Here is a 24376-nt window from a genome sequence, read left to right as displayed (position 1 = left end):
GGACTAGATGATCTCCAGAGGTCCCTTCCAACCTCACCGATTCTGTGATAAAATGTCATCTTCTGGAATACAGACACATCAGCAGCTCCATAAAAAAAAAAAGATATCAGTCAGCAACTAGGTTAATGAACACAGTAAGCAGAGAGACACAGAGGCAGGCATACTCAATCCMGCACATCCCCTTCCCCAAAGATTCCTGCACACTCCCTTTGGAACAAACATTTTTTTCAGGTAAGATTCACAAATTTTGTTTTTTAATGTATCAGCCTAATAAAGAAAAAAACGTATTTACAGAGGCTAAAGACAACCCAAATTTTGTATGATGTTTGAATGATAGGCCTGTCAGCCTGTGACTCTCAAGATGTTCAGGGGAACTCCATTTTGTTTCCTCACTAATCTTCACAGGTTCATGACTTCCTCTCCATAGGTCTTAGACAGCATTGGTTAACTTTTCAAGTGTATACGCACATAAATCTTAACCAAATTCCCCCTCAAAAGACTTAGCATACTCCTTTCTTTAGCCACAGTAGGATCCTCAGACACAAATAAGCTAAATCAGAGAGATTTTCAGTATTACAGAACCCAAGATTCATAGGAAGAAAGCAGTATAGTTCTGCAAGGCTTTCTGTAGGCAAAACAGATGCTAAAACTGCAAAAGTTTTCTGAGCCTCCAGAGGCTACCTGAAATGCAGCCTGCTGAGCCCAAACTTTGACACAAATCAAAATCAACCTGACCGGTCCACTTCAAATACTTGATAAAAATGATCATTATCCTACATTTAAACTTACGAACTTCTGAAATCTTTTTTCTGAGGTTTGGAGTGACAAAAATGGGTTTAGATAGACATGATGCATCTGCCTAGATACTACAGGAACAGACTGATTCGAAAGAACATTCAGTTCAGAAACTTTTCTTCAGGAACGATTATCTAGACAAAGCACAAAAAGATAAAATCCTGGAGCCTTCGAGTCCCCTGAGCTGTGCTTTCTCTCCTTTCTTTAAATCAGCTTATACTACAAAAGTTAAGGGGGGAAAAAAAAAAGAAAAAAAAAAAGGACTGAGGAACCTACCAAATAAACAATATGTAGATCATTCTCCAGAACGAAGCTTTTCATAGCTCGCTGCAGGTCAGCAAAGATTCCCATGGCTTCAGTAGGTGAAAGAGAAGAGGAAAGAGTAGCCGAGCCAAGATGTGTTGGACGATAAACTTTTGCTATTAAAAAAAAAGAAAGAAAGAAGAAAAATATATTTAAATGCAAGCTTGTATCTCACTTTCAGGTTGCAAGGCATAACTTGCCTAAGTCTAAGTTAATCTTTTCGAGAGGTTGGTTCACAAATTTGGCTCCCTTAAAACTGTACTCAGAGTAACACTTAATGACAGTTATTTAAACTAGAAACACTGGAATCCTATCTGCCATCCTAAGTCCACAAGTTATCATGTTCAGTATTTCTCTCCTAAGAGAATCAAATATCTCATATCATCTTTTCTTATCAGAAGATACAAAACTGATCTTTAATGGGAGGTTCTTACTATTACTGTAAGAGCATCATCCTGAGACACTTTAAGAAAATAGTCAAAAATAAGAAAAAGCACAACCATGTGCACCACAGAGTTCTAAAAGTAACTGTCCTCTCTCAGAATGTACCAGTTCCTCTTCAGAAAAACAAAAATTATAGCCTACAGTCAATGTGCACAAATCTTGTAGTATTAGTTCACCTTCTTTAAACACAGTTTGGGAATTTGTAGACTAGGACACATCAGTCTTAGAGATGACCTCCAGAGACCTTCCAAAGAGAAGGTGTGCAAATAACAATGTTAAAGCAAGAATAAAGACACCCCTTAAAACGCTAAAAATATCCTGATACACAATTTAAAACAAAAAACAAGCAAAAAAAAACACAGCAGAGGTCTTCATCACAAAATYACATTCAGCATCAGTTGCAGAAGACTAGTTGATTCAAAAGCGTTAATTGCAATCATTGGAAAAAAGACAGAATATTGAGCACCAGTGTTACCTTTCTCTTCGTTGCCAGAGTCCAGAACCTGAATGAATTCATTCTCCAGCAGCCATTCCACACAAGCCTCAATAGCTCCAGTTTGCGTTTTATCTCGATCCTTCTCATTTCCCCATTTACTATCTTTCAAGCTAGACGCAAGAAGAGTGCAAGCAGCATAGGTCTGTACATCATCCGGAGTGCTGGCCACTCCCCCCACGATGATCTGTTGAAGAAAATATCCTGATCATAACGCAAGAGAAACAGTAAGATGGAACATCAGATCCGAGAAACAGAGATCGATCCATCCAACCCACCTAGGTTTTAAAGAACCAGTACAAGACAGGAAGACGCAAGCAAAGCAACTGTTAACTTTTAAGGACACACAGAAAAAAAATATTTTCACACTTGTCTCGGCAAAGAGTTAGACACTATAAGTAGCAGTAAAATGACAAAGCTACAGGAAAAAAGTAATTTTTAATACTTTGAAATAATTTTAATACTTTGAAAGCAGAAATACACAGAGAGGCAATTTAGAATTAAGAGACTAGCCGTCAGCATTTTGCTTAACCAACACTGAAATACCTTTAAAAGTTTAAAATATGGACTGTGATTTTCTGAAGATTAAAAAAAAATAGGAAAGAGTTGTCCCACAGCTCTCCAACCTACTGAAGCTTTTTCTAAGTAAATGCAAATGCTATAACCCATCATTGCTTTCCTGGTTTGGAGCAATTTTTCCCTTAGGTTTTCTGTTTTGTTTTTGTTTTTCAGATAATTGCTTTTTTTCTTGTAAATCAGTTACAAGGACTAACAGCACAAGCCTTTCTTAGCTGAACAAGATAGCAAGACGCATAAATAAAAATTTCTTTCAAGCTTTCAGCGGATTTTTTTTTCATGTAATAAAGCACTGCCACCAGGAGAGAAGCCATCTTTTATACAGCTCCTGTGTAGGAAAGTGCATTTAGAAATTACATTGGTCTGGTAAAAACTCACGATCTATGAATCACAACCAAGCTCTAAGTACAACAAGAGCTTCCACAAAAGACTATCAGTAGCACAACTAACAGAAAAACTAGATTTAAAAAGAAGTCTAAGCTCAGTTCAAGCCCAAAAGCAGCTCTGGAGAAGTAGATAAGCTCACCTACATGGAATAACATCCTCTTCTTACTTTTTACTCCTGGAAACCCTATAGAGCAGGATCAGCTAGAGGGATCAAATGGGATTCCATGCCTGTTTCTTCACCAAAAACTTATTTACAAAGCGTCAATCACTTCTAGGCAGAAGAGGTAGACAAGCTGAGGTGTAARAAGAGGACCACAAGGTTCTACAAATGTCATTATGGCCCAATTCAGTCTATAAAGTCTCAAGAATCGGTAATATACACGCATCTCCCAGTTAGACTGTCAGATCACACATAAAGATTAAGAATTATGCATGCTTTTGCCTGCAGTGTGAGTACACACTGAGACAAAAAGCAAGCTTAGTAGCTTTYTTGAGCTGTGCTCATGCTGTAAGTATCTCCCAACAAGCGCGTGCTGCAACATACAAATCAAAATGCTAAATACTAAAGCAAGCTGGTAGACTCGTATAATTTTCTTTGAAGCTGCTTGTGATGGCAAGAGAGGAAAACAAAGAACAAGAAAGTGCACAGAAAGCATCTGATGATATAATTGTAGAATGATTTCTTTTGTGATAAGAGCATGAGCACAGTTCCACTTCCTCTCCACATGTCCCATACCTCAAGTATTGCTCGTTTCATGCTAGAAGCAACACCTTCCCCTTCCCTTCTAAGCAAGCAACTGCAAACAGGCTTGAGAGATCCCTGAAGTAGAGCAGTTCCTTTTGATCTTTCTGAGGGCTTGCAAACCAAAATGCTCTCACCTATACAGAAAACAAAAGAAAGTTAAACATTAATGAGCTTTAGCATTCCATCTTAGCTTTGTAATAGCTACATATATCCCACTGAAAACATATTATTGGAAGAGAATCGTGGGTATTTTTGGGGAAAAAATTAAAAATATAAAAACCATTTGCCCTTTGCAAACTTCAGCAGCATATAGTCATTGCTATGTAAGAACTCCGTATATGTGTAACATTTAAGAACTGAAAGTTCAGAGAAGGACAAGCCTTGAAGTCGCATTAAGCAGTTTAGGGTCTTGTCAAATCGACTTCTGAATATCTCCACAGACTGAGATTCCAGAGTCTCTCAGCACATGTTCTAGAGCTGGACTCCTCTCATTTCTAGTTATCGCATTGACTGGAGGAAATATAGCAGTTATTTTCTTCTGAACTACACTGTTAAAATGAAAAGATTCTCAAAATCATGAAGAAAAATACAAACTGCACGGCACATTGTAAGTTTGCATCATGTCAATCAGCTTCAGTTTCCAAAATAAAATAATAGATACCAAAGCAATACAGAAATAAAAATATTAATCCAAGTAATTATGCATTCTCTGAACTTTCATTTGTGTGTGTATATAAATGCACACATACAAAATTCTAAGTATTCTGAATGGTTTCCACTGGAAGAACATCTAAATGCATCTAACTTGACACTCCTGATATAGGATTTAAAAGTTAATTCCGAATACTGAAATTCTGTGAGAGACAAAAAAAGATCCCAAAGCTATGAAACAAACAAAAATGGCTGCCAACATAAAGGAGGTTTTTTTCAACAAAGCTATTACAGAGAAATTAAGTTCCTGAGAGGCCTGGTTAGTTGGAAGCTTTGCCAAATGGTGCAAGATAAATGAATTATGAGTAGGACAAACTTGCCTTTGACAACGAAGAGAACATTATGTCTGGATTTGGTGGACAGTGAATGCCAGTTTTATGATAACTTGCTAGATTTAAACATGTGTAGCCTGAATACCATATTATTTTGGTACTGTGTATTAATAGGATCCTAGAAATGTTGAGTTATGATAAAATTGTAGCCATGGTAATGTTGCTAATCCAGAAGTAATGAAAACACAACTACATTTAAATTTAATGAATGTAATAAATACAAGTGTACTGCGTGTGAGTAATCATACACAGCTTAAACATGATTACATTAATGAATGACAGGATAAAAGATATGCTCAGAGAATGTCTCTTGGAAATTTTTTACACTGTCATATAAAATCTTTGACACCTGTGGGCCATCTACTTCAGCCAAAGCTGGAGTACATAAGTTATGACAAACTGCCAGCAAGTATCATTTTGTGAAAAGAAAACTTACCTTGATTTTAGCAATAAAGAACATGAACTCATTTCTTACATGATTCTCTATATGACCCACAATTCCCTGTGATAACTTTGACTACTCAATGTGATAAAAGTAACAAAAGACAAGTATCTACTTGACCAGACCTTATCCGACAGACATTAGGGTATGGGGGGGYGACCCTTCCCCAAGATGTCAGTGAGAATTTAAAGGCAGTAATTATAACCTGTCGAAGAGTTTTTAAAAAATAAAAGGAGAGCAAGACACAGACAGACAGAGCAAGACACAGACTAACCTGTATTATCTAGTATGTTTCCTCTTTGATTTTGCACATACTGCTGTATCTAACCCCCTCAATCTACAGGAAAAGAACTTAATCTGCAGCCTGGTTTCTTGCTTTGGTTCAGCAACATTGAACAGTTTTCCTTTTTTACCCTAGAAACATGATGATTTTGATGAAATCAAAAATAAAAATAGCTCAGTTTTACTTCCTAAAATAATATTTTTCAATTTTCATCAAATCAGAAAAAAAATCAAAACCTGAGACAATTCAACAATACAATATTTGGAGGAGAAAAAAAAATCACGTAATAGCAATTATCTTCTGCCTGTCAACTGAATTTCATATTCATACACAGCTGCCTTTTTTTTTTTTTTTTCCTATCCATTGCTTTTCTCTGGTATCCCTACTCCGCTACTCTGTGGAAAAAGTAGCAGCTGGTTATGTAGTTTTATGCTCTCATCCAAAAGACTCTTCAGAGTGGAAAAAATTGAACATTTATGAAGCTCATCAGCATAAAAATCAACTGCTTACTGTGCAAAACATACAATCACATCAAATCTGTCAAAAAAGTACTACTACTTGTAACTTGAGGGGGTGAAGGGAGAAAACTTCGGCAACAACGTAATTTTTACACCTGCCAGCTACACTCAAATGATAAGAAGTCCAGTAAATTTTAAAATGTAGTATGCAACTGCCCTTTTCTTTAAGCACACAGGGATAGTTCACACGGATATAGGTGGCAAAATGCAGGGCTGCTGTGTTACTCTAGTAAAAATAGAATGTTAAATACAATTACAGTCTGCTTACATAGGGTTCCAGCCAGCATCAATCAATCCATCAGTAGAACAGTCTGCCTTCCTGCATCTGTTGAACTTTATAATTTCTCCAAATGTCATTCACAAACATAAATTTTCATTACAAATTAAACTAACAGGCAGGGTTAGTTTGTTGGACATCAATTAGTGCCACTGGCCTCACAAAGATAGCATATTAGCTATGATCTACTGTTTATATTCCTATGCACCTCTACAACATCACTACTTTCAGGATCCAAAAATACTATTGTTTAGTAGAAATTTAATAAATCCAAGTTAGAACTTCAGAAGCAACTTTCAAATTATTATTGTAGGCTTTAAAATTTCTCAAAATTTTAAGCATGTCCAGTGGGAGTTTACTATAAATTTTCAAACTAAAAACTGTAAATGCTTTAGTATATTAACCATATACTGCAAAATTAAGGCAAATAAGCAAGGTCTTAGAAGCTACCGAGAATTTAAGGAAGAAAACAGACTGTTCCCAAAGTAACTGACATGCAAATATCAAAACAAGCCTCATGCAGTGAAAAAGAATCCCCTGGGAATTAAAAATTTTACTCCATTAGTACCAAACAAATTCATCTTGATTAACTTAATCATACTGAATACCAAAGGAATTCATCATGATTAGTCACTAATTGCAAAGCACTGCCCTGGATTTAATTAGGTTAACACCATTCTTGGAGAATGTTAATAAAGCCTCCACTTACCCACTGTGTCTACTCCTTTCCTGCCAGCCCTTCCAGACATCTGCTTGTAAGTGAGGATGTCCAGCAGTTTGCCACCAAACACAGGAGTTCGTATAATTACTCGGCGTGCAGGCAAGTTCACTCCAGATGAAAGCGTGGAGGTTGCTGCTAGAACTCTAATCAAGCCCTGGCGAAAGGCTCCTTCAATGATGTCTCGTTCATCAAAAGTAAGACCTGGGAAAAGATGGCTTTTAGTGAACCACTAATGATAAGATTGCACTTAAAAGCCAATAGTATTACTGTCAAGCAAGGAGAGGAACAGACTTAATGAACCATTTACCATTCAGTTTTTTGAAATACAGTCACAACACTAATCTCAGTTACTTCTTCCGAAACATTACCAAAGCRAACTTTCCACGAAGGTTTCACCCTTTAGTCAGCTATAACATTTACAAACTAGCTCTTCTACTTTCACAAATTGTAGCAAGATGAACAAATATTTCTACATGTTTATAAATGAAATAAAATAACATACTGGATGTAGCAATCAATGTAGGGAACTAGGATTATCCTTCAGAGTTTCAGGTCAAGTTCATTCTTGAGGAAAAAGCCCACATCCCAGGAGCATTTTTGGTTTTTCCCCTCCTGCATTCAATATCATTGCTACTGCTCTTTCTTCCACTAGTTAGTCCTTCTTCCTCCATGGATGAACAGGTGACATACACTGATACTTAAAGTCAGAAAGAAAAGATCTAGCCAGAAGTGCTAACATCACGTTTTTCTTTTATTTCTTTATTGTAATATTGCTTCTATTTACTCATCTATTTCAGAATTAAGTTGAGGAAATTTGCTCCAAGAAGCCTAGCAGCTTTAGGGACAGCTTGAAAATGCTTTGGCTGTAAATTAGTTCATATTTCCAGGATTTCACAAAGATTTTTAAATTGTATTTAGAAAATTACTGTTATTCCACGTAATAGAAGATTTTTCATTACAATTATTTAAGTCTTTGGCCAACAAAGAATTTCAAGTTTACTTTTGTGAAATACTCAAAGTATCTTAATTCAGTCATAAGCTAGAGAAGGCTTCAAAAAGCAACTGGTAAATACAAACCTCATGACAGCATTAAGAATCCACATAACCCAACCATTACAAAATTCCAGACCAATATACACAGGAATACCTGCATGATGAAATGCTACTCCCCATGGTAAAGTACGTTGGAGCACAGAGTCCAGGCCTGACAGAGAATGCTTTAGCTGATTCAGAACATCGTTTATCCCTTCTCTGTCCACAACAACTGGAGAAAGGGCTGAGTTTTTTGCAGAACCTTGAGAGAAAATATTTTTATAGCGTGCATTAAAAATACTTTGCATTAGAACACCGTGCAGGTTACAGTCTTCTATCAACTGCTTCCTCTTACTCTCAGCTTGCTGCAAATTGTAGAACTCCCTGGCAATGACATCTGCCAGCTTCTCGCACCAGTTCTTGGATGGACAGAAGAGCAAAACTGAATGACCATCACAAACAGTCTCATAACACAGGCTCACAACGTGGTCTTCATCTCCCTGAATTGAGACAAAATATTTTCAGAGCACTGTAACACTGAACCGAGTTTGTAAATGCTGTCACTGTTCTCTAACATAGGAATCATCTTCTTCAATCAGACAGAGGAGCAAATGAAGGTGAAGCACTGTCATCTTAGGTTTTTTGCTTATTTTAGGAAGTCTAGGCACTAGTATGACTATATTGTTGATGGCAGCCCTAGATCTACACATGAATAAATAAGGTTTCGTGTCTTGGTTTCATAAATCTATAAATCTGAATGAAGGCCACACAGTAAACAAAGTCAATGCAACCTCCACACTGCAGCCTGCAGTAGAGGAAAAAGAACTAGGCAGATTATAGAGGGTTTTACAGGTTGTGGAGTCTCTATCCTTGGAGATATTCAAAATCAGAGTAGACATGGCCCTGAGCAGCCTACTCTAGCTGGCCCTGCTTGAGCGGGGTGCTGGACCACATGATCTCCAGAGGTCCCTTCCAAACCCAACTATTCTATGATTCTGTGAAAGACTCCACAGAAAAGAAACTAGAAATGGGAAATGCAAATTCTTCATTTCTACCTGTTTAGTACTTCCCTTTGTGTGGGATTCAAGTCGTTATAGTACATTACCCTTAACTCTTCATATCCTTTTCGGTACTTGAAAGTACTGAATACTGAAGATAAGCTAAGAAGAATAAGAAGGGACATYTGCCTTCTAACTACTGACAAAAATATTTAGCAGTTTAACATAAGCAAGTTCAGCACCATATTGTAATGCAAATACATTCTCCCAACAATTAATGCAAATTCCTCAACCTAACTAGGAATCATTCACCGTTATTTATAAAAATGAAGTAGATTTGAGGATACAGCATTGGATAGAGGGCTGGGGGGTGGGGAGAGGGAACTTCAGATACAAGAAACATCAAGAACTCAAATTCATGAGTTTGCGTATGTTTAAGCTTCGAGTCAAAAGGCAAAAAAAAAAAAAAAAAGAATGTTGTCCTTGGTTTGAGTATACAGTCTGTGAAATAAAAAAAAAAATGAAGTTGGAAATATCACCTAATCAAAAAGCTAAAAACATATCAGTACATATATCATTTTACATTTAATGGTAGAAAAGCTGTTATCCCAAAGCCGCTTACTTAGTTTTATTACCTTCAGTTGAAGCTTGGGCTGGAATTCTCGCACTAGATTCATGGAAGAGTCATAGATGTTGCTGCCAATTTTCACCCACTCCATGAGCGGCACAGGACGAAAGTCTGTACAATACAGTTCTGCATCCAACCATGAGGCTAGGAGTCCCAAGTTAGGGAGGGTAGCACTCATGCCTACTATCTGTATCCCACTAAAACCAGGACTGGTCATCTTTGCTTGTCTGTAAGTGGTTGAAAGAAAATAAAATTAATAACTACACAGGCTACTGTCCTAGAAAACAACAATCAGACAAACACAATCTATTTTTGGTGTGCAAAGCTATTCTTTGCGCTCCTTGAAAAAGTAGTCAGGCACACTCTACTTTTTGCAAAAACAATGACAAGTTATAAATTAATCACAAGATATTCTAAGCTTTTGATCATTTTGAATCTAACTTCAAGTTTCTTTAGGTAACAACAGCCGTAAACTGGCTGCATATTTGAAGAAACTGTAAAACAAAAACAAATAACTATTTCCTCACCATTAACAAGCACATGGAAATAAAGGAATGGATCTGTCTCCACTGCTATCTTCCTAAACTTAAATGCCTCAATTAAGTCACCTCCATTTGTTTCAATTTCAGAACAAATAACCCTAGACTAAGTTTTTCCTATAGTTGGGAACCAAAGTATTTAGTTCAGCAAAAAAGAAATCAGCTTTAATTTCCAAAGTGCTGAGCAGCAGGTTCCACTAAATTCAGTGGGAATTAATGGACTCTTAACAGTCCTGAAAACTCAAACTAATTTAGATGCCTAAATGTGGATGTTGAAGCCTGAATTAAAATATACATGATCTTTCTTTAGTCTCTTACGCTTACAACAAATCGTCTACAGTTCCTACCCACACCCCTAGCCATAGAATGGGACTCAAAAAAAGGGGAGGGGGAGACACGAAAAAATACAATTTCTTGTACACCTCTTATTTATACTTCATTATTCTTCCTGAAAGAGGGGTTATCTGCTTGTATGCCCAGTTTGCCACTGAATCTTTAACACAGACAATGCTATATAAGTGTGAGACTGGAAAAAAAAATTGTCTTTACAGTATCCATTGGAGCCACATTCATGCCCTGTCCTCCTTTTAGTATGTAAAGCAGAGATCACTTGAGTTTCCTCTCAATTGCAAACTGCCAAACACTAGATTTCTGAAAGAACTCCAAGATAGGCAAGTTAAAGTACACGGAGACGACACATGCCAAAGATCCCAGCTTCAGCAGCTTCTTCAAGGCAGCTGAGACAGAATATTCCAGCAGTCTCTTCCAGCCACGGTGAGCAAATGTGGCAGCAAGGTGCACTCTCCCCAGAGAAAGAATATAAACACTTTAAACTCTAAGAAGTAAACTAGTCAAACCAACAAAAACACCCAGGCTTGGGGAGAGTGATTTGGATTATCAGGGCAAAAGCCTAACCAATTTAGCCAAGCAAATCTTTGTCATAGAGGCCAGTACGCAACTAAAATAAAACTTCTGTTACCTGGGAGAAGGAGAATGCTCTGGCAAATAGCCAGCTAGCATACACAACGCGAAGCRGAGCAAGATATAATAGTGTTTAGTTCCAATTCAGCATGTCTAGGAAGAGAGCGAGCTCTCAGACTCCTTGAGTCAGAAGGAAGAAAAATTTCTAAGACAAGAACCACTTGGGCCAACTCAAATCAATGAAGTTACCTATAATTCCTCTTTCTTTGCTTTGAGCAGAATTTGAAATCAGAAGAAACAGCCCTGGAGCTACCTAGACAGTGTCAACAAAAGGTAGGTGTTCAATGCAGATTTGCTAGTCCATCAGAAAACTGAAGAATTTCAGCCAGGAGGAATACTGCAGCAACATGGTCAGATGTTCTTCAAATTGTCACCTATGTGCTATCTGCAAAAATGTCTGAGAAATCGATGTGAACTCAGGGACTGTCTGAACCTTCCCAAAAGATATTGCTAGAGGCAAGACAGAGGAAACAAGACTTCCCAGAAGACAGAGTAAAAAAGCCTGGTCATCAGCAAGACAGAAACAAGGAAGACAGGAAAAGACAGACTCTTACCCAAGCCATTCAAGCGTTTGTTAGTACAGCTCCCAAGTCTTAGTTGCCAGCTTTTTCCCTAAAGCAACATTAATCATGAAAAGAAGAGGGAAAAAAAAAAAAAAAAAAAAAAAAAGATATGCAGTTCCACATCACTTTTTCTCAATGGAGAGGACAGAAATCTGCTGCAGAATTTTGGCTAGCCTGCAGAAGTCTCATTGGAAAACAAGGGCACCCACATTGGCAATGGCTCTCAAAAACATTTTGCTGGTATGCTGGTACAAAGACATAGTCCCCTATTTCAGGGAGATGTCCAGCTAACCACTTAAAGTGCTTAAAAGCACTGCTGGTCATTCTGATAACAGGCAAGGCCGGACAATCTTTAAAGAATTTGGATAAAGGGTCTCTCAGTTTAAAAAATAAAAATAAATTTTTATAAAAGGCTTAGGAGGATGTTTGAGAGAAATAGTCTTAAACACTAGGAGTCTCAAGTGAGTACCAAAACCAAGAAATGGTCATCTCATTCCCCTTACTACTTACTGGCATGAAGGATGGTCAGTCTGATCACAACAGAGAAGAAGGATCTGTGCCCTAGTACCTATATTGTGAAGGCTGAAGTATCCTGTCTTCCCAGGAGCACTCCTTGATGCATCTGTCACTTTTTCCCTGATAGATGTTTTCTCCCTCATGCTTCTCAAGCGTATGGCAGGAAAGCAGAAAGAGTACAGCGTCTGTGTTACAACTCCAAGATAAGCCAATGGTAGATGGAATGGCAAAGTAACTCACACTGCTCTGAAGTGCACTGGCTTGCTGGAGTTATGGGGAGAGAACCAGAATAAGAGCTGATTAGACACAGAATGCTGCTAGGTCCTGGAAATCAGCATGGAAAATATTGGCTAGAAGATCCAGTGCAGAGCCAAGTGTGAAAACGGCAGCTCCCCCAGAACTAAATGGGGGGGTCTGTGCTTAACCCAGCACTAATATGACTCACCAAACAGGAAGCATCAGAGAAAAGTTGGAGAAATCTGGCTTTTAGTGCTCAGAGAACATTTGATGTAGACTCTTCTCTCAGCGTCACTAGTAAAGATTAAGAAGATCAATGCACCATGCCCTGCATTTGTCTCTGGCTGTGTTCTGGCACTGTAGAACAGCTGCATGGTTTGGTGTTTAGGATCTAGACACTGAATTCTTATGAGCCTCTAGAGTTGTCATTAACATCTACAAGATCTCATGTCAGCTGACCAGAGCAGCAAGGAGAAACAAGGACTATACCATGACAGGTATGTCTGTGAAGCAGCCTGCAGCTCCATCTGTAGTCTGGTACCAGAGAATAAGCAGGTAGTAAGTACAGTGCAGTGGGATCAAAAGACGACAATGTTGTCTACTAAAAAATAAATTATTGGCACTTAAACTCTCTTTCTCCCTACCCTGCCCTTCCCCTTTTCTGTCTCTCCCCCGAAATGGCCTTCAACGACTTGTAGATCATGCAACAGTAAAGAACATATCCTTCATCTACACAATAAAGACTCCTGGAGCATAACCCTGGTGGAATGGGATCAGTTGCATAAAGTGCTGAGCCAAAAGATGATCTTTGGTGTAGCTACTGGGATAAAGACATTTAACAAGAACTTCAAAGAAAAAGCAAGAAAAAGTAAAAACTACCAGACAAGTAGCGTAAGTAATCATACAGTGAAACATTCAATTTTACCAGCTGGTAAGAGAAACCAAACCATTACTATGTGCTCTCTGATTAGTAAACCCACAGACTGAACAAAAGGGAGAGCAGGGAATAAGAACACTCTCTATAGGGAATGCTGTTTAGGAAACCTAACTAACATCACTGAAATTAGAGTAGCTTCCCAATTTGCAACTTGGTCCAACATTACAATCTAGTTCTGAAACATTTAATCAGCTTCCCAGGATCAAATCAGCTGTGCTAAAGGTGAGAAGCCACGTAACCACATGGCTATCACATGGCACAACTAAGAACACATATCACCCTCAGCAATACTAATTAACCCAAGTTTTAAAAAAAATAAATAGGTTAAAAAAAGTAAACGAAAGTTTCATCCTTATTTCTGCTCCTGAGAGAATTGAATCCCATGACAGAACACAAATTAAAAACACAATGAAAAGAAGTTTTGACTACAATGGCAGCCTCCAGAGAGGTGGTATGCTGAGACCTTAATAACCAAAATATTCTAGGTCATCGCTCTCATAAAAACCCTGAAGCTAACCCAAATTTCCAGTCACCCAGGTAACAAAATATTTAAGCCATCCATAACTCAGAACTGTTAGAAGACAAATATCCTGGTCTACCCACCGCTTTGCAACCTTCTCTGTAAGATATCGAACTTTGGTCAGAAGGAGTTCCAACAGATATCCTCGATGAGAGTCTCCCAGCATATGCAACTCATCCACAACCACTATTCCTGATTAAAAAAAAGCAGCACACAGGTTATATTTGTCAATGTCTTTTCACATTCCACATGATAAATTGAATTCTAAATGCATAAATCCAATGGTGCTTACCAAAACCTGTTATGGCTTCATTCTGTCACAGATTCTTTTAAGAGACGAATCATAATCAACATCATGACATCTCACCCCCCAGCCCACCACTGGTTTTAAAATAAATAAATAAATAAGATGAGTTATTAGAATTTGGCCACGTCCCAAAAGAGTATCACTGCATCTTTACCACAACCTGTTGGCAAGTAACACCCTCCCCCCCAACAGGCCTCAGAGTATCTGGGAATGAACATTCCAGTACTCTTACAACCCAGTCAAAACTTCTGTTGAGATCGCTATCTTGGTAAAACACGACTCCTTGCCAGTTCCGTGAGGACAGAAAAATAAAGCCTAGAGCAGATGCAATTACACTGGCATAGAGTGCTCTGCGAATACTTCTCCGCCTCTACCCCCACTTACCAAACCAGGATAAGCTTTACTATTTAACTTTGGCTTCTTGTAAAAAAAAAAAAAAACTAAAGAGACCACTCTATCTGTTGTTACCCTGTCTCCTTCAAACAATCCTTAAATCTATCAGCTGCCTCCATGAAACCTGCAAGATGAGTAGAAATACTGAAGAGAATAGTTTCTAAAAAGTTTTGTGAATATCAGCAGCGGGGTATCACATTCCAGAGGAGGTGTCAACCCCCCGGGAGGCAAAAACAGCCACTGCAACTCAGCCATTACATGTTCCCTCTGGCAGTAACAACCCAGCACACCTAGCAGAAACATGTACTTTCTCTGGCCATCTGGCAGTTTCAAAGGGACATGGTCTTCCATGGCTGAGGGAAAATTAAAAAAAAAAAAAAAAAAAAAAAAAAAAAAAAAAAAAAAAAAGGCAGAGAATAGAGGACAGTAGGCTTCATTAGTGTTGCTTCTGTAGATTTTTTTTCCTTTGGTATAGCTATATAAAAAGATCTTTCCGGTACTTCAAAAATAGCAGGAGCTTAAGGGTAAACCTGACCTTATATTATCTATCTCAATGCAACTTTTCATTGTTTCTTTTTTTTCCTCTCCTTCCTATATACATTCTTTCTCTCTCTGTCCATCTTCTTCTTTTAATTTCAAGGCACACAAATTAGAAGAGAGCGCAGCACTGCCTCATCAGTCTCTTGTACAAACTCCCACCCCTTCCGCTCCTCCACCTTCCTATATTTTCCGCTATTCTGTGCTTCCTTATAAAGATCAGTAATGCGTTAGTAGACAGCGAATTATTCAGCTGTCAGAAAAAGTTTCTCCTTGCTTCCCCATTGAACAATCTGACTGAACACTTCCAGCAACTGAGACAGGGCAGGGTAATGGGATGTCTACCAAACAGAAATGCATAGAACATATCTTTCAGTCTTTGCAGCCAAAAATACTGCATTTTACTTCCTAAAATAAAGTCTAGGACACTAGTGGTATCTACAGGCCAAAACCCAGGGAATGTCACTATTTTTTGGACGGGCAACGTTTCTAAACTTTGTATTGCTACTCAGCTATAATAAATACTCAAACCCACACAACATCTGTCCATATTCCCCTGACTGCATCACCCTGAGCAGACTCCAAGCTCACAAGAGCTGACTGTCACACACACACAGTGCTTTCCTCTCTTCAAGCAGTCTTCTCAGAAGACACGCTGGGATAGCATAGCTGGAGAAAGCAGGCAGCCAGTACTGTTCACAAACATATCCTCACCTTAAGATGGAAGTGCAGCCAAGGAGGACTACAGGTCCCAGCATACAGTTGTCTTTTTGACTCAGCAACAAGCTCAGGACTGTGAGTAGGGTTGTAATTTCATGGTACCGCATCGCTACTGAAAATGAGCCTAGCTTTGATCTCCTCCCTCTGCCTGCAAATTAGGCATGACCCCAGAAGGCTGCTGAAAACCTAATAAAAAGTACTGACAGCTTTTGCATATGTTTATTTGAGAATAACTAGGCTGCTTTAAATCCGCATTCTATTTAAATCTAAACAGCTCTTAATAGCAGGCAGAGAGGACTTTCTTTTTTTAAAATACAATGAAGCCAGCAACTTCCTTACTTCAAGTTTAAATTAAGAAAAAGAAGAGGTTTAAATTTCACGACTGACTGCCCATTACAAATCCATTCCCAGCTGACATGTTGCGAAAGTAGATTCTTCCCTAATCTGCCTTCCTAAAAACATCTTCAGCATTAGTGTCAAGAAACAAGGTTGAATAAAAGAACAAGAGGAATACCTTTCCTATCTACCTGGATGTTCAAAACCAATACACGTTACACGATAATTAGCAAAATCAAATCRCTTTGAACTGCTTCATACAGCAAGAGAGCTCTGCCAGGCATATGATCTGAATTTCTCTCAACAATTTCCAAAGGCAATCTGAGTTAACAGCAGGAGGTTGACACCAACAAAAGGAACAGCTCAGGCTTGAAATGGAATTCAGCCAGACTTGCAGTCATCTCCCAATAATTCATCTCAAAACATAAAACATCCTCATTATAAAGTGGTCTAAATTTAGAATTAATTAGGAGACAAGATACAGTCTTGCAGTATCAGACAAGCTTGCTTATCTGATAGTTAAAAGGCACTTCCAGTCCATTCCTGTATTTTGCAGCTTTTATAAAAAAAAATTATCGCCARTGAGGAAACTTATCTTTTTTGCTTAGAATATTTTTTTTAATTTGAAATAAGCAAAAGAGAAAAAAGATAATTAATTTACTCTTATTTCAATTACATAGTCATATYGGGGAGCAAGGGAAAAAGTTGCAGCAGAGAACATTTCAAATGGTGAAAGAAAATGTCATGCTTTAAAGAGGTATCAGTKTTGGGGACACATTCCAACTCAAATCTTGTATTCACTTAACTGTTTACACTTATACGACTCATCTCAGGCATCTTCCTCTTACAGAGCCCAGCAGAACATAGGGGTGGATGTACCAACCAAAAGGATCTGGCATAGCTCCACCTTCTGAAAGATGTTAATATTAGACAACATACTTTAATACATTGGGTATGATTCCAAGGTATGCAAGCCGACCTAAACAAGAGTAACTTGTTTCTTTCTCTTATGCTGGCACTACAGCTTGTACACTGTGGTGACCTAACCTCATACAAATCCTSTTTAAAACAAACCAGCGAACCTACAAATAGCACCAAGCTTTGGGCCGTATCCTGAAACAATTCACTGCATCACCACCATTTCTCTTGTGAGGGAAGGGATGAAAACAACAGTCAACAATAGAGCTGGACTGCATCATTTCAGCTCACATGAACTTGAAATGCTGCACAACCACGGTCATCTACTTCTCCTCCAACCTGCTGAAAGTCTTCAGCATTCATGGTAAGCAAACCACCTGAGATCCACAGGTGAATGGGTTATCCCATGATCTTACATTCTGAGAAAACCTGCAACATTTTCTTTCGCTTATTCCCTTCTGTCTTTAAAAGCAACTGGTATATAACACTACAGAAAATTGTGACAACAGGTGCATACCAAACAGCAGTTTTAATGTTGGAAGTCTCAGAACAGTTTGATATTCATCTAGGTTTTTTTGACTTCTATAAACTTGAAATTGCATATGCTACAGGTCAGATGGGAGGGACTGCTACACAGAATAAAGTAGGATATAGCTTTATTGAGAAAGCAAAGAGAACAAACTTTTGATTGTACTAGGAAAACAAGCCTACCTTAAAGTGCACAATAGAAACAGGTTCTTCTCCTGGTTTGATATCTCTTCTCAAACACTAAATGAATACCATCATTATCTAGTGGCCATCAGGGGCATGGTGACCCAGAAGCCTATACTAYAAGGACAGAAGGCTTTTGAGCAAATTGTAAGAGAGAAACAAATGTCACAGCCCTACCAGTCACCACATCTACCAAGAAGAACACTAACAGTTCATTCCACTTATCTGGACCCAGACCAAATGCTGCTCCTTCTCTTCCTTGAGCTAAGTGAAGGTTAAGAACAGACACCATAGAGAGTCCCCTGTCCCAACCCAGAAAAAAGACACATCCTTGGACTTAGACATCCCAGATCTCTAACTCAATTTCATTAATTTATAAGACATTGTCCAGCTATGGGAATCATTGCTCATTGCAACTTATCACTATCCATGGACTGTCATCCACATCAGACAAACTAAAGCTGCAACTTTGACTTACTCACTCCCCAGTTACTGAGCTATGTATAAAAGTCCTGACTGGRTTCCTAAATCCAAAGCTGTGGTGATTGCAAGGAAGAAAAGTTGCTCAGCTTTCCTATATGACATGTCAGTCGCATACAGACCTGAACAAATATCTCGTTTCCCATGATTCTCACAAACACTCATATTATTTAATAATCCTCATCCCTCCAGTGGTCAAGCCCTAGCATTTTACCCAGTAAGTCCATTTGGTTTTCTTCTATGAGTCTATTGATTAGACTATTGGCTTTCTCAATGGTGCAGACAGCAACATCCAGGGCAGAGAAACGTCCAGCAGGAGAAATGCTTCCCATGTAGCCTTCAACTTGCACACCCACCTCCTGAAACAGGGCCTGTTTTCCAAGGAGACAGAATGTCGTGCCAAGAGTCAGAACCCTGAAATTTTCTGAAATCACTTCAAAGCCTGCATCCTATAACCACAACTCATGGTACTTGTAATGCCAGCTAATCATATTAAAATCATAGCTCAGCCAGTTATTATTAATTGTTCCCTATTCCACTGTATTTTTTTTTTTTTTATGTCTACAGCCAGAAGCCATACAGTCCATAATTGCAAGATAAAGTGCGTATAACTAAGCAATAAATGGRGAGCACTACTGGGCTATATAACAGCTTTTAAGTTTACTATTAAGAAGCTCAGAGAGCATGCAGTGCAACATTTTACGATACCAGTGGGTTATGTACAAAGAAGCCTTGCTCTTGGAAAATYTGAGGCAAAATTCAAATGCTGGATCCCAAATACCATGATGCTAAGCTTCCCAATAAAAAGACAAGAAACAGTGACTACTATAGTGCCAAAGTTTTGGCAAATTATACACTGCATTAAAAAGAGRTATAAATATTTGAACGAGTTGGCCAGAATCCCATACGACTTCAAGCATGTGCAGCTAAAGCCAAACACTAGGCCAGGAGTAGTAAAACACAGCATCACAAATGCCCCTGCCCTGTGAGATTAAAGCAAAAGTATATCTTTTCCCATTATCAATCATGACAAAATAGCTTTTGCATTCAACTTGTAGCATTTCSTAGCAATCTGTGAGGTTAAGATACCATCTCAGTTTATTAACATCCAGTATTTCTCAAATGTCAGAAACTACAACAAAATACTTGCTATTTTTACATTTGCTTTTAGTAATTGTTACTACTTTATCACATTACCTAATGAAAGCAATTATTTGATACGAAAGTCTTCCAAGGAAAAGAGTTTTGTTTTAAAAAGGCTGTTTCCATTGCAATTTTGTTTTTAAAAAGCTGAGGTGAGGAAACCAAGACAAYCACATGCTGCCAAAACATATTTTTAGCAAAATCAAAGTGAAAGCAAAAAGCACAAAATTTTGCTGGAACAGCCCAAGGAAAGCTAAAATAAAGATTATTTCTGATAATGCTGAAATCTCCCCTTTGTAGGTTTTCAGACACAAACTCTTATTTGAAAATTACTTCTAAGTTCTTATAATACAAAACATACAAATAAATGCAAATAATCCTTTAAAAGTCAAAATAAAATGTTTTAATCAGCTTAAAATTTTTCTGAGTTTCTCTTTTTGGTTAAAGCTCTCAATTTTTTTAACTTACAATGCAATCACATTTTAAATTATCTACAAATCCTTTCAGAAACAATTCACCTCCTGCAAAATTATTTTTTCCTTATATCCATACAAAGACTAACTGTTTAAAAAACGCAACTCAAAAACTATAATCCATATATTCTCCCTCCTGAATGCTACTTACCTGCAGATARCGTTTCTTCTCTTTGGCCACAGAGACAAAGGGGAGAATCAGAAGAGCTTTCTTACGAGTCTCCAAGACTCGCTTCAAAATGAGCAATTCAGCAACAAGAGTCTTGCCAGCACTGGTAGGAGCTGGAAGAAAAATTTTGTAATTATTTTTATTAAAAAAAAAAAAAAAAAAAGTTAAAGAAAAAAATCTAAAGGACAAGCATCATAAAACTAGTATAAGAAAACAGTTACTGGAGAGCTTGGGCCAGGGTTCTTCAAGTAATGCCACCTCCCACAGCCACAACTACATTTGCAATTAACTCCACAAAGGGCCATGGAGGCAACTGTAGAGTATTTCTCTGAAACACTCTTCCAATCTGCTACCAAGACCTGTGTTCTCACATACGTTGCAGAAGAAATAGCAGCTCTGCAAGCAAGGAGAAAAAAAATAATAAAAAAAAGCATGCTATAGTTTTCTGRTTAGATAGAAAAATGTAGCTACCACACTACTGACCCAGCTGCTGAATATTTTAGTCTCTACTGCTTTCTGACAATTGCTGTTTGCTATCTGTCATTCACTGAGAACTGTGGAGCAGATACAACATCCTAAGGYCACAGTAAGGAATAGCCATCAGCTGGCATTAAGGTCCCATGTTTTCATGAACTAAGTAAATAAAGTGCAGATCCAAGCCCAAGAAACTCACTCCTCAGAGCTCTCCATCATCCCAGTGCCACTCTGAGACCACCTTCTTCACAGGCAGAGTACACAGATTTCTAGTCCAACTTTCCTACATTCCCCACCCCCATAAACAAGGTGAAGAGCAATGASGAAGGGGTTGAAAACATCAGATAAATAAAATTTTCAAAAGTATATATATTATTTAACATTGCTGGTGTCATTCAGTTTCTGCTTGACATATAACTGACTGATAATTATCAGTCTCAAAAGGAACACTAACAGAGAAAGTGGAAAGAAGTTTCTCATATCTGAAAAGGAGACCATCAAGCCAGGTCTACAATAYACTGACAGGACAGAAAAGAGAAATTTGCACTTAACGTGGTCTCTCCAAAATAAAGAATATGTTGACTTTTGTATCTAGCAGATCAGCACCATKCTGCAGCAATATGTTCTCTTGAATGGTGCTGGGAAAGTTAGAAGTACTGGTTCTGTCAGATGTTTGCATACCTGAGTAAACTARGTTCTTCCCTTCCAGAACTTGTCCAAGCATTAGACACTCTGCTTGCCATTCGAACATCTGTACCACTCCCAGACTGTGATATTTCTCCAGAACTGCTTTGGGAAGACCCCAGTTTGCAAGGAGCAACTTGTCTGCTTGGTCTTCAGGAATATTTACCTTCTGATATTGCCCTTTCAAGGGGGGGAAAAAATCAGCATTATTAGATACACTCTCTTGAATGTGAGGTCACTTAGGACATAACCTAAATTTCAAACTCCTYCACAAGTCCTTGCATTAAAAGAAAAGATGACAAGAAAGCCCTGATCTATATATTTTATCTATATATTATATATATATTATATATATATATAAGAATATATATAGATATATATTATCTATTTATCTATATATAATAAATATATATAGATAAAATATATCTTCTATCTATATTATCTCTATATTTTTCAGTACTTCCTACATATGTTGTATCAATTCTCTTATCTCCTGGCAGCATCTTTTCAATTTCTTCTCCTGTAAGATTTGCCACATTCAGATCATTTCTTCACTGTTTCTGGCTCTGGTATTTGCCTTTGAGACAGAGTAGCCATTATCAAATACAGCCTCAAAGTGAGTTTCAGCACTGATAAATATAACAGTATACAAAGTATTTTCCATTTCATCCTTACAGACTACTGTTTCCTTTTTAGATTATCACTACAAAGCTTTCAGTAACCTTCACAGATTAGAAAACTACTTGATGTTTTCCTTGCTTTACCATGAATTAAGAAAACAAACGTAAGATAAACAGGCAGCTCAAGCTACTTTGCAAAACATGTTATTTCTTTTTATGAACACTGATTAGTATCTTCATCATGTTGCCAGTTCCCCAGGTTAATTATGTTYCTTGATGCTTATATCTTTTCTTTATAACCCTAAACAATTTTATGCCAACTACAGATATTGTCTTTCTCTGGTTCTCTCTTTTTCCAAATCATAAAAAAGTGAAACTTTATTTTCCCCTTTTGTCATTTGAGACATAAAACAGGTTTCTGATCCACAGTAATGCCTCCCCTCTCATCCATAACCACTTAGCTCCTGTAAGAGTATTTTGTGAAGGACCTTGCCAACACATTTGAAAAACAYGTAATTGTATGAACTTACTCTACCCATTTTTCTGCTGGCATATTCAAAAAAATCTAAAAGAAGTTTCCAACCATTGTTGCAGCATGAAGGCAGACTAAATCAGTAATATAAGCATATGTAAGCAGCCAGTATCCTTACCTTCAACAATAATAAAAATCACACCTCCTTGCTTATGGTAACTCCAACCCACCTGGCAYTGGTGCACAATCATTCTCTCCTTGCACATGTTAAAAATCTAATACAGACTTAGCTTTGAAAAGCTCTTGTATAATCAAGGTGCTATCGAGACACTAAACAAAAAGTTCAACCCCATCTAGAATAAACAGCAGTGTCCCATAATGCAGAACAGACTTCYCAAAGGACATTTGGAGGATGCCAGATTTGTCTGTCCTAAAGTGTGACTAAAATGGCAGCATTATCATTCATATTACAAAACAGATGGCACAATAGGATCTCCAAATTCTTTCCTAACATGGAAAGCAATAAACTACATGTAGACATGTATAAGACAGCGTAAGTAAAGGACTACACGATTCCGCTGTTTGCGGAATACCTGTAGATGTAGCACCAGACACAAATTTGAAAGCTTGTGCATTAGGGGATCATTAAAATCTATGTACTAAAGTATATCACTGCACTTGAATCTTTTTTACTTACTAAGAAAGAGTTAAAATTAGGAAGACATATATCTTTGGTTAAAAGCACTGGGCATTAGATCTACTTAAAGAAAATCCTTCCAACATCCTGAGTCAATGGGGGCACTTAACGCATCCTCTTCTAGGTGTCTTAAGCAAATATTTACCTTGCCCCGCTCAGCCTCATCTGCAGGAGCTGACAAAACCATATCTTGCAGAACATATTCACATCAGGGAGAAGGTGCTACATGACTGTGGAAGAGGCTGAGACATGTAAATATTTTCCTTAAGAGCCACAAAAAGGAATGAAGATACAAGATATGTTATATAAGCAAGATGGCGTATAGAAWACTACCACACTTCACTGCATTTGCAGGTATTAGGGTACTAACCGGGACCACCTAAAGCAATGCCGCTAGGTGTGACACACCTCACCAGCCCAMCGGCCTCTTAAATCAATTTAACAACATAGGTGAACTTCACCTCATATACCAAAGAAAAGGGACTATACTGATTGCTGTGTTGTGGCAGCACCTAGAGGCTAAGTCAAGGATAAAGCCCGCTGTTAAAGAACTTACCAAAGGCACGAGCCCGACTTCAAGAGACATATATAGGGCAACATTTTCTTTCCTTCCTCAGCTAAACGTTAAAGTAGCACAGGAAGATCCTCTACACGTGTTTGCGCGCTACCACCCGCTTTAGCRCAAACACGTACCTCCGCCTCCCTCAAGGCGATATTAACACCCCTCAGGGCAGACACTAACAGCAAGAGGCCGGCGCTTCCCCTCGCCCGAGGGCGGCCACGGCAGAGCAGCCCCCGGGGCAAAGACCCTGCAGCTTCGGCAGGGAGAGGCTCCGGCGCTCGGGGCCCCGCTCGCCCCCTCACCCCCACCCCCGGGCCGGGGCCAGCCCTTCCCCGCGCCCCATCCCCGCTTCCCGGCCGCCGGTACCTGGCAAGCCGGTGCCGGGGCTCGCGCTGCCCCACACGGAGAGGTCTAGGCCGGGCGGGGGACTCAGCACAGCCCGGCAAGGAGCCGCGGGGCCGGGCGGGGCAGCGCTCCCCGCCGCGATGGGAGCGGCCGGACCGTCCCGCCGCCCTCCGCGAAGCGCCAGCGCCGAGGCGGCGGCAGCGGCGGCGCCGTTAGAACCGCCGCCGCCATCTTCCCGCCGAGCCATTCAAATCCCAGCACCGCCCGGAGCAGGCGCCGCCGTAGCCAGAGCGGCCGCGAACCGCAGACGCCGCGCGGCGGCGCCCCGCCCCCTGGCGGCTGGCGCGAGCGAGGCCG

At 38.9% G+C, this 24376-nt stretch overlaps 1 protein-coding gene across 3 annotated transcripts in view; it reads right to left on the bottom strand.

The window, feature by feature from the left end:
* The window catches only part of POLQ (DNA polymerase theta), a 59700-nt gene extending 35429 nt beyond the window's left edge, over nucleotides 1-24271 (bottom strand). The window contains exons 1-12 of one of the 3 annotated variants that reach the window (XM_085324700.1): nucleotides 24041-24271; nucleotides 21321-21503; nucleotides 20148-20278; nucleotides 18595-18751; nucleotides 14062-14170; nucleotides 9693-9912; nucleotides 8415-8559; nucleotides 8175-8321; nucleotides 7016-7228; nucleotides 3735-3877; nucleotides 2018-2222; nucleotides 1072-1214 (exon numbers count right to left, since the gene is read on the bottom strand). In XM_085324700.1, the coding sequence (XP_085180826.1) occupies nucleotides 1072-1214; nucleotides 2018-2222; nucleotides 3735-3877; nucleotides 7016-7228; nucleotides 8175-8321; nucleotides 8415-8559; nucleotides 9693-9912; nucleotides 14062-14170; nucleotides 18595-18751; nucleotides 20148-20278; nucleotides 21321-21503; nucleotides 24041-24266 (2022 nt within the window). In that variant the 5' untranslated portion in view covers nucleotides 24267-24271. Of the gene's footprint in view, nucleotides 1-1071; nucleotides 1215-2017; nucleotides 2223-3734; nucleotides 3878-7015; nucleotides 7229-8174; nucleotides 8560-9692; nucleotides 9913-14061; nucleotides 14171-14270; nucleotides 14341-18594; nucleotides 18752-20147; nucleotides 20279-21320; nucleotides 21504-24040 lie in introns of those variants that run through there. The other 2 variants (XM_085324699.1, XM_085324701.1) reach the window with 2 other exon arrangements.
* Between the last annotated feature and the right edge of the window lie 105 nt (nucleotides 24272-24376).

The sequence above is a fragment of the Rhea americana genome, unplaced genomic scaffold, assembly GCF_003343005.1.
Source record: "Rhea americana isolate MKP2758 unplaced genomic scaffold, rheAme1 scaffold_92, whole genome shotgun sequence".
Lineage (NCBI taxonomy): Eukaryota > Metazoa > Chordata > Aves > Rheiformes > Rheidae > Rhea > Rhea americana.
The sequence above is the reverse complement of the archived record's forward strand: the minus strand, read 5'-3'. Positions and strand labels throughout refer to the sequence as shown.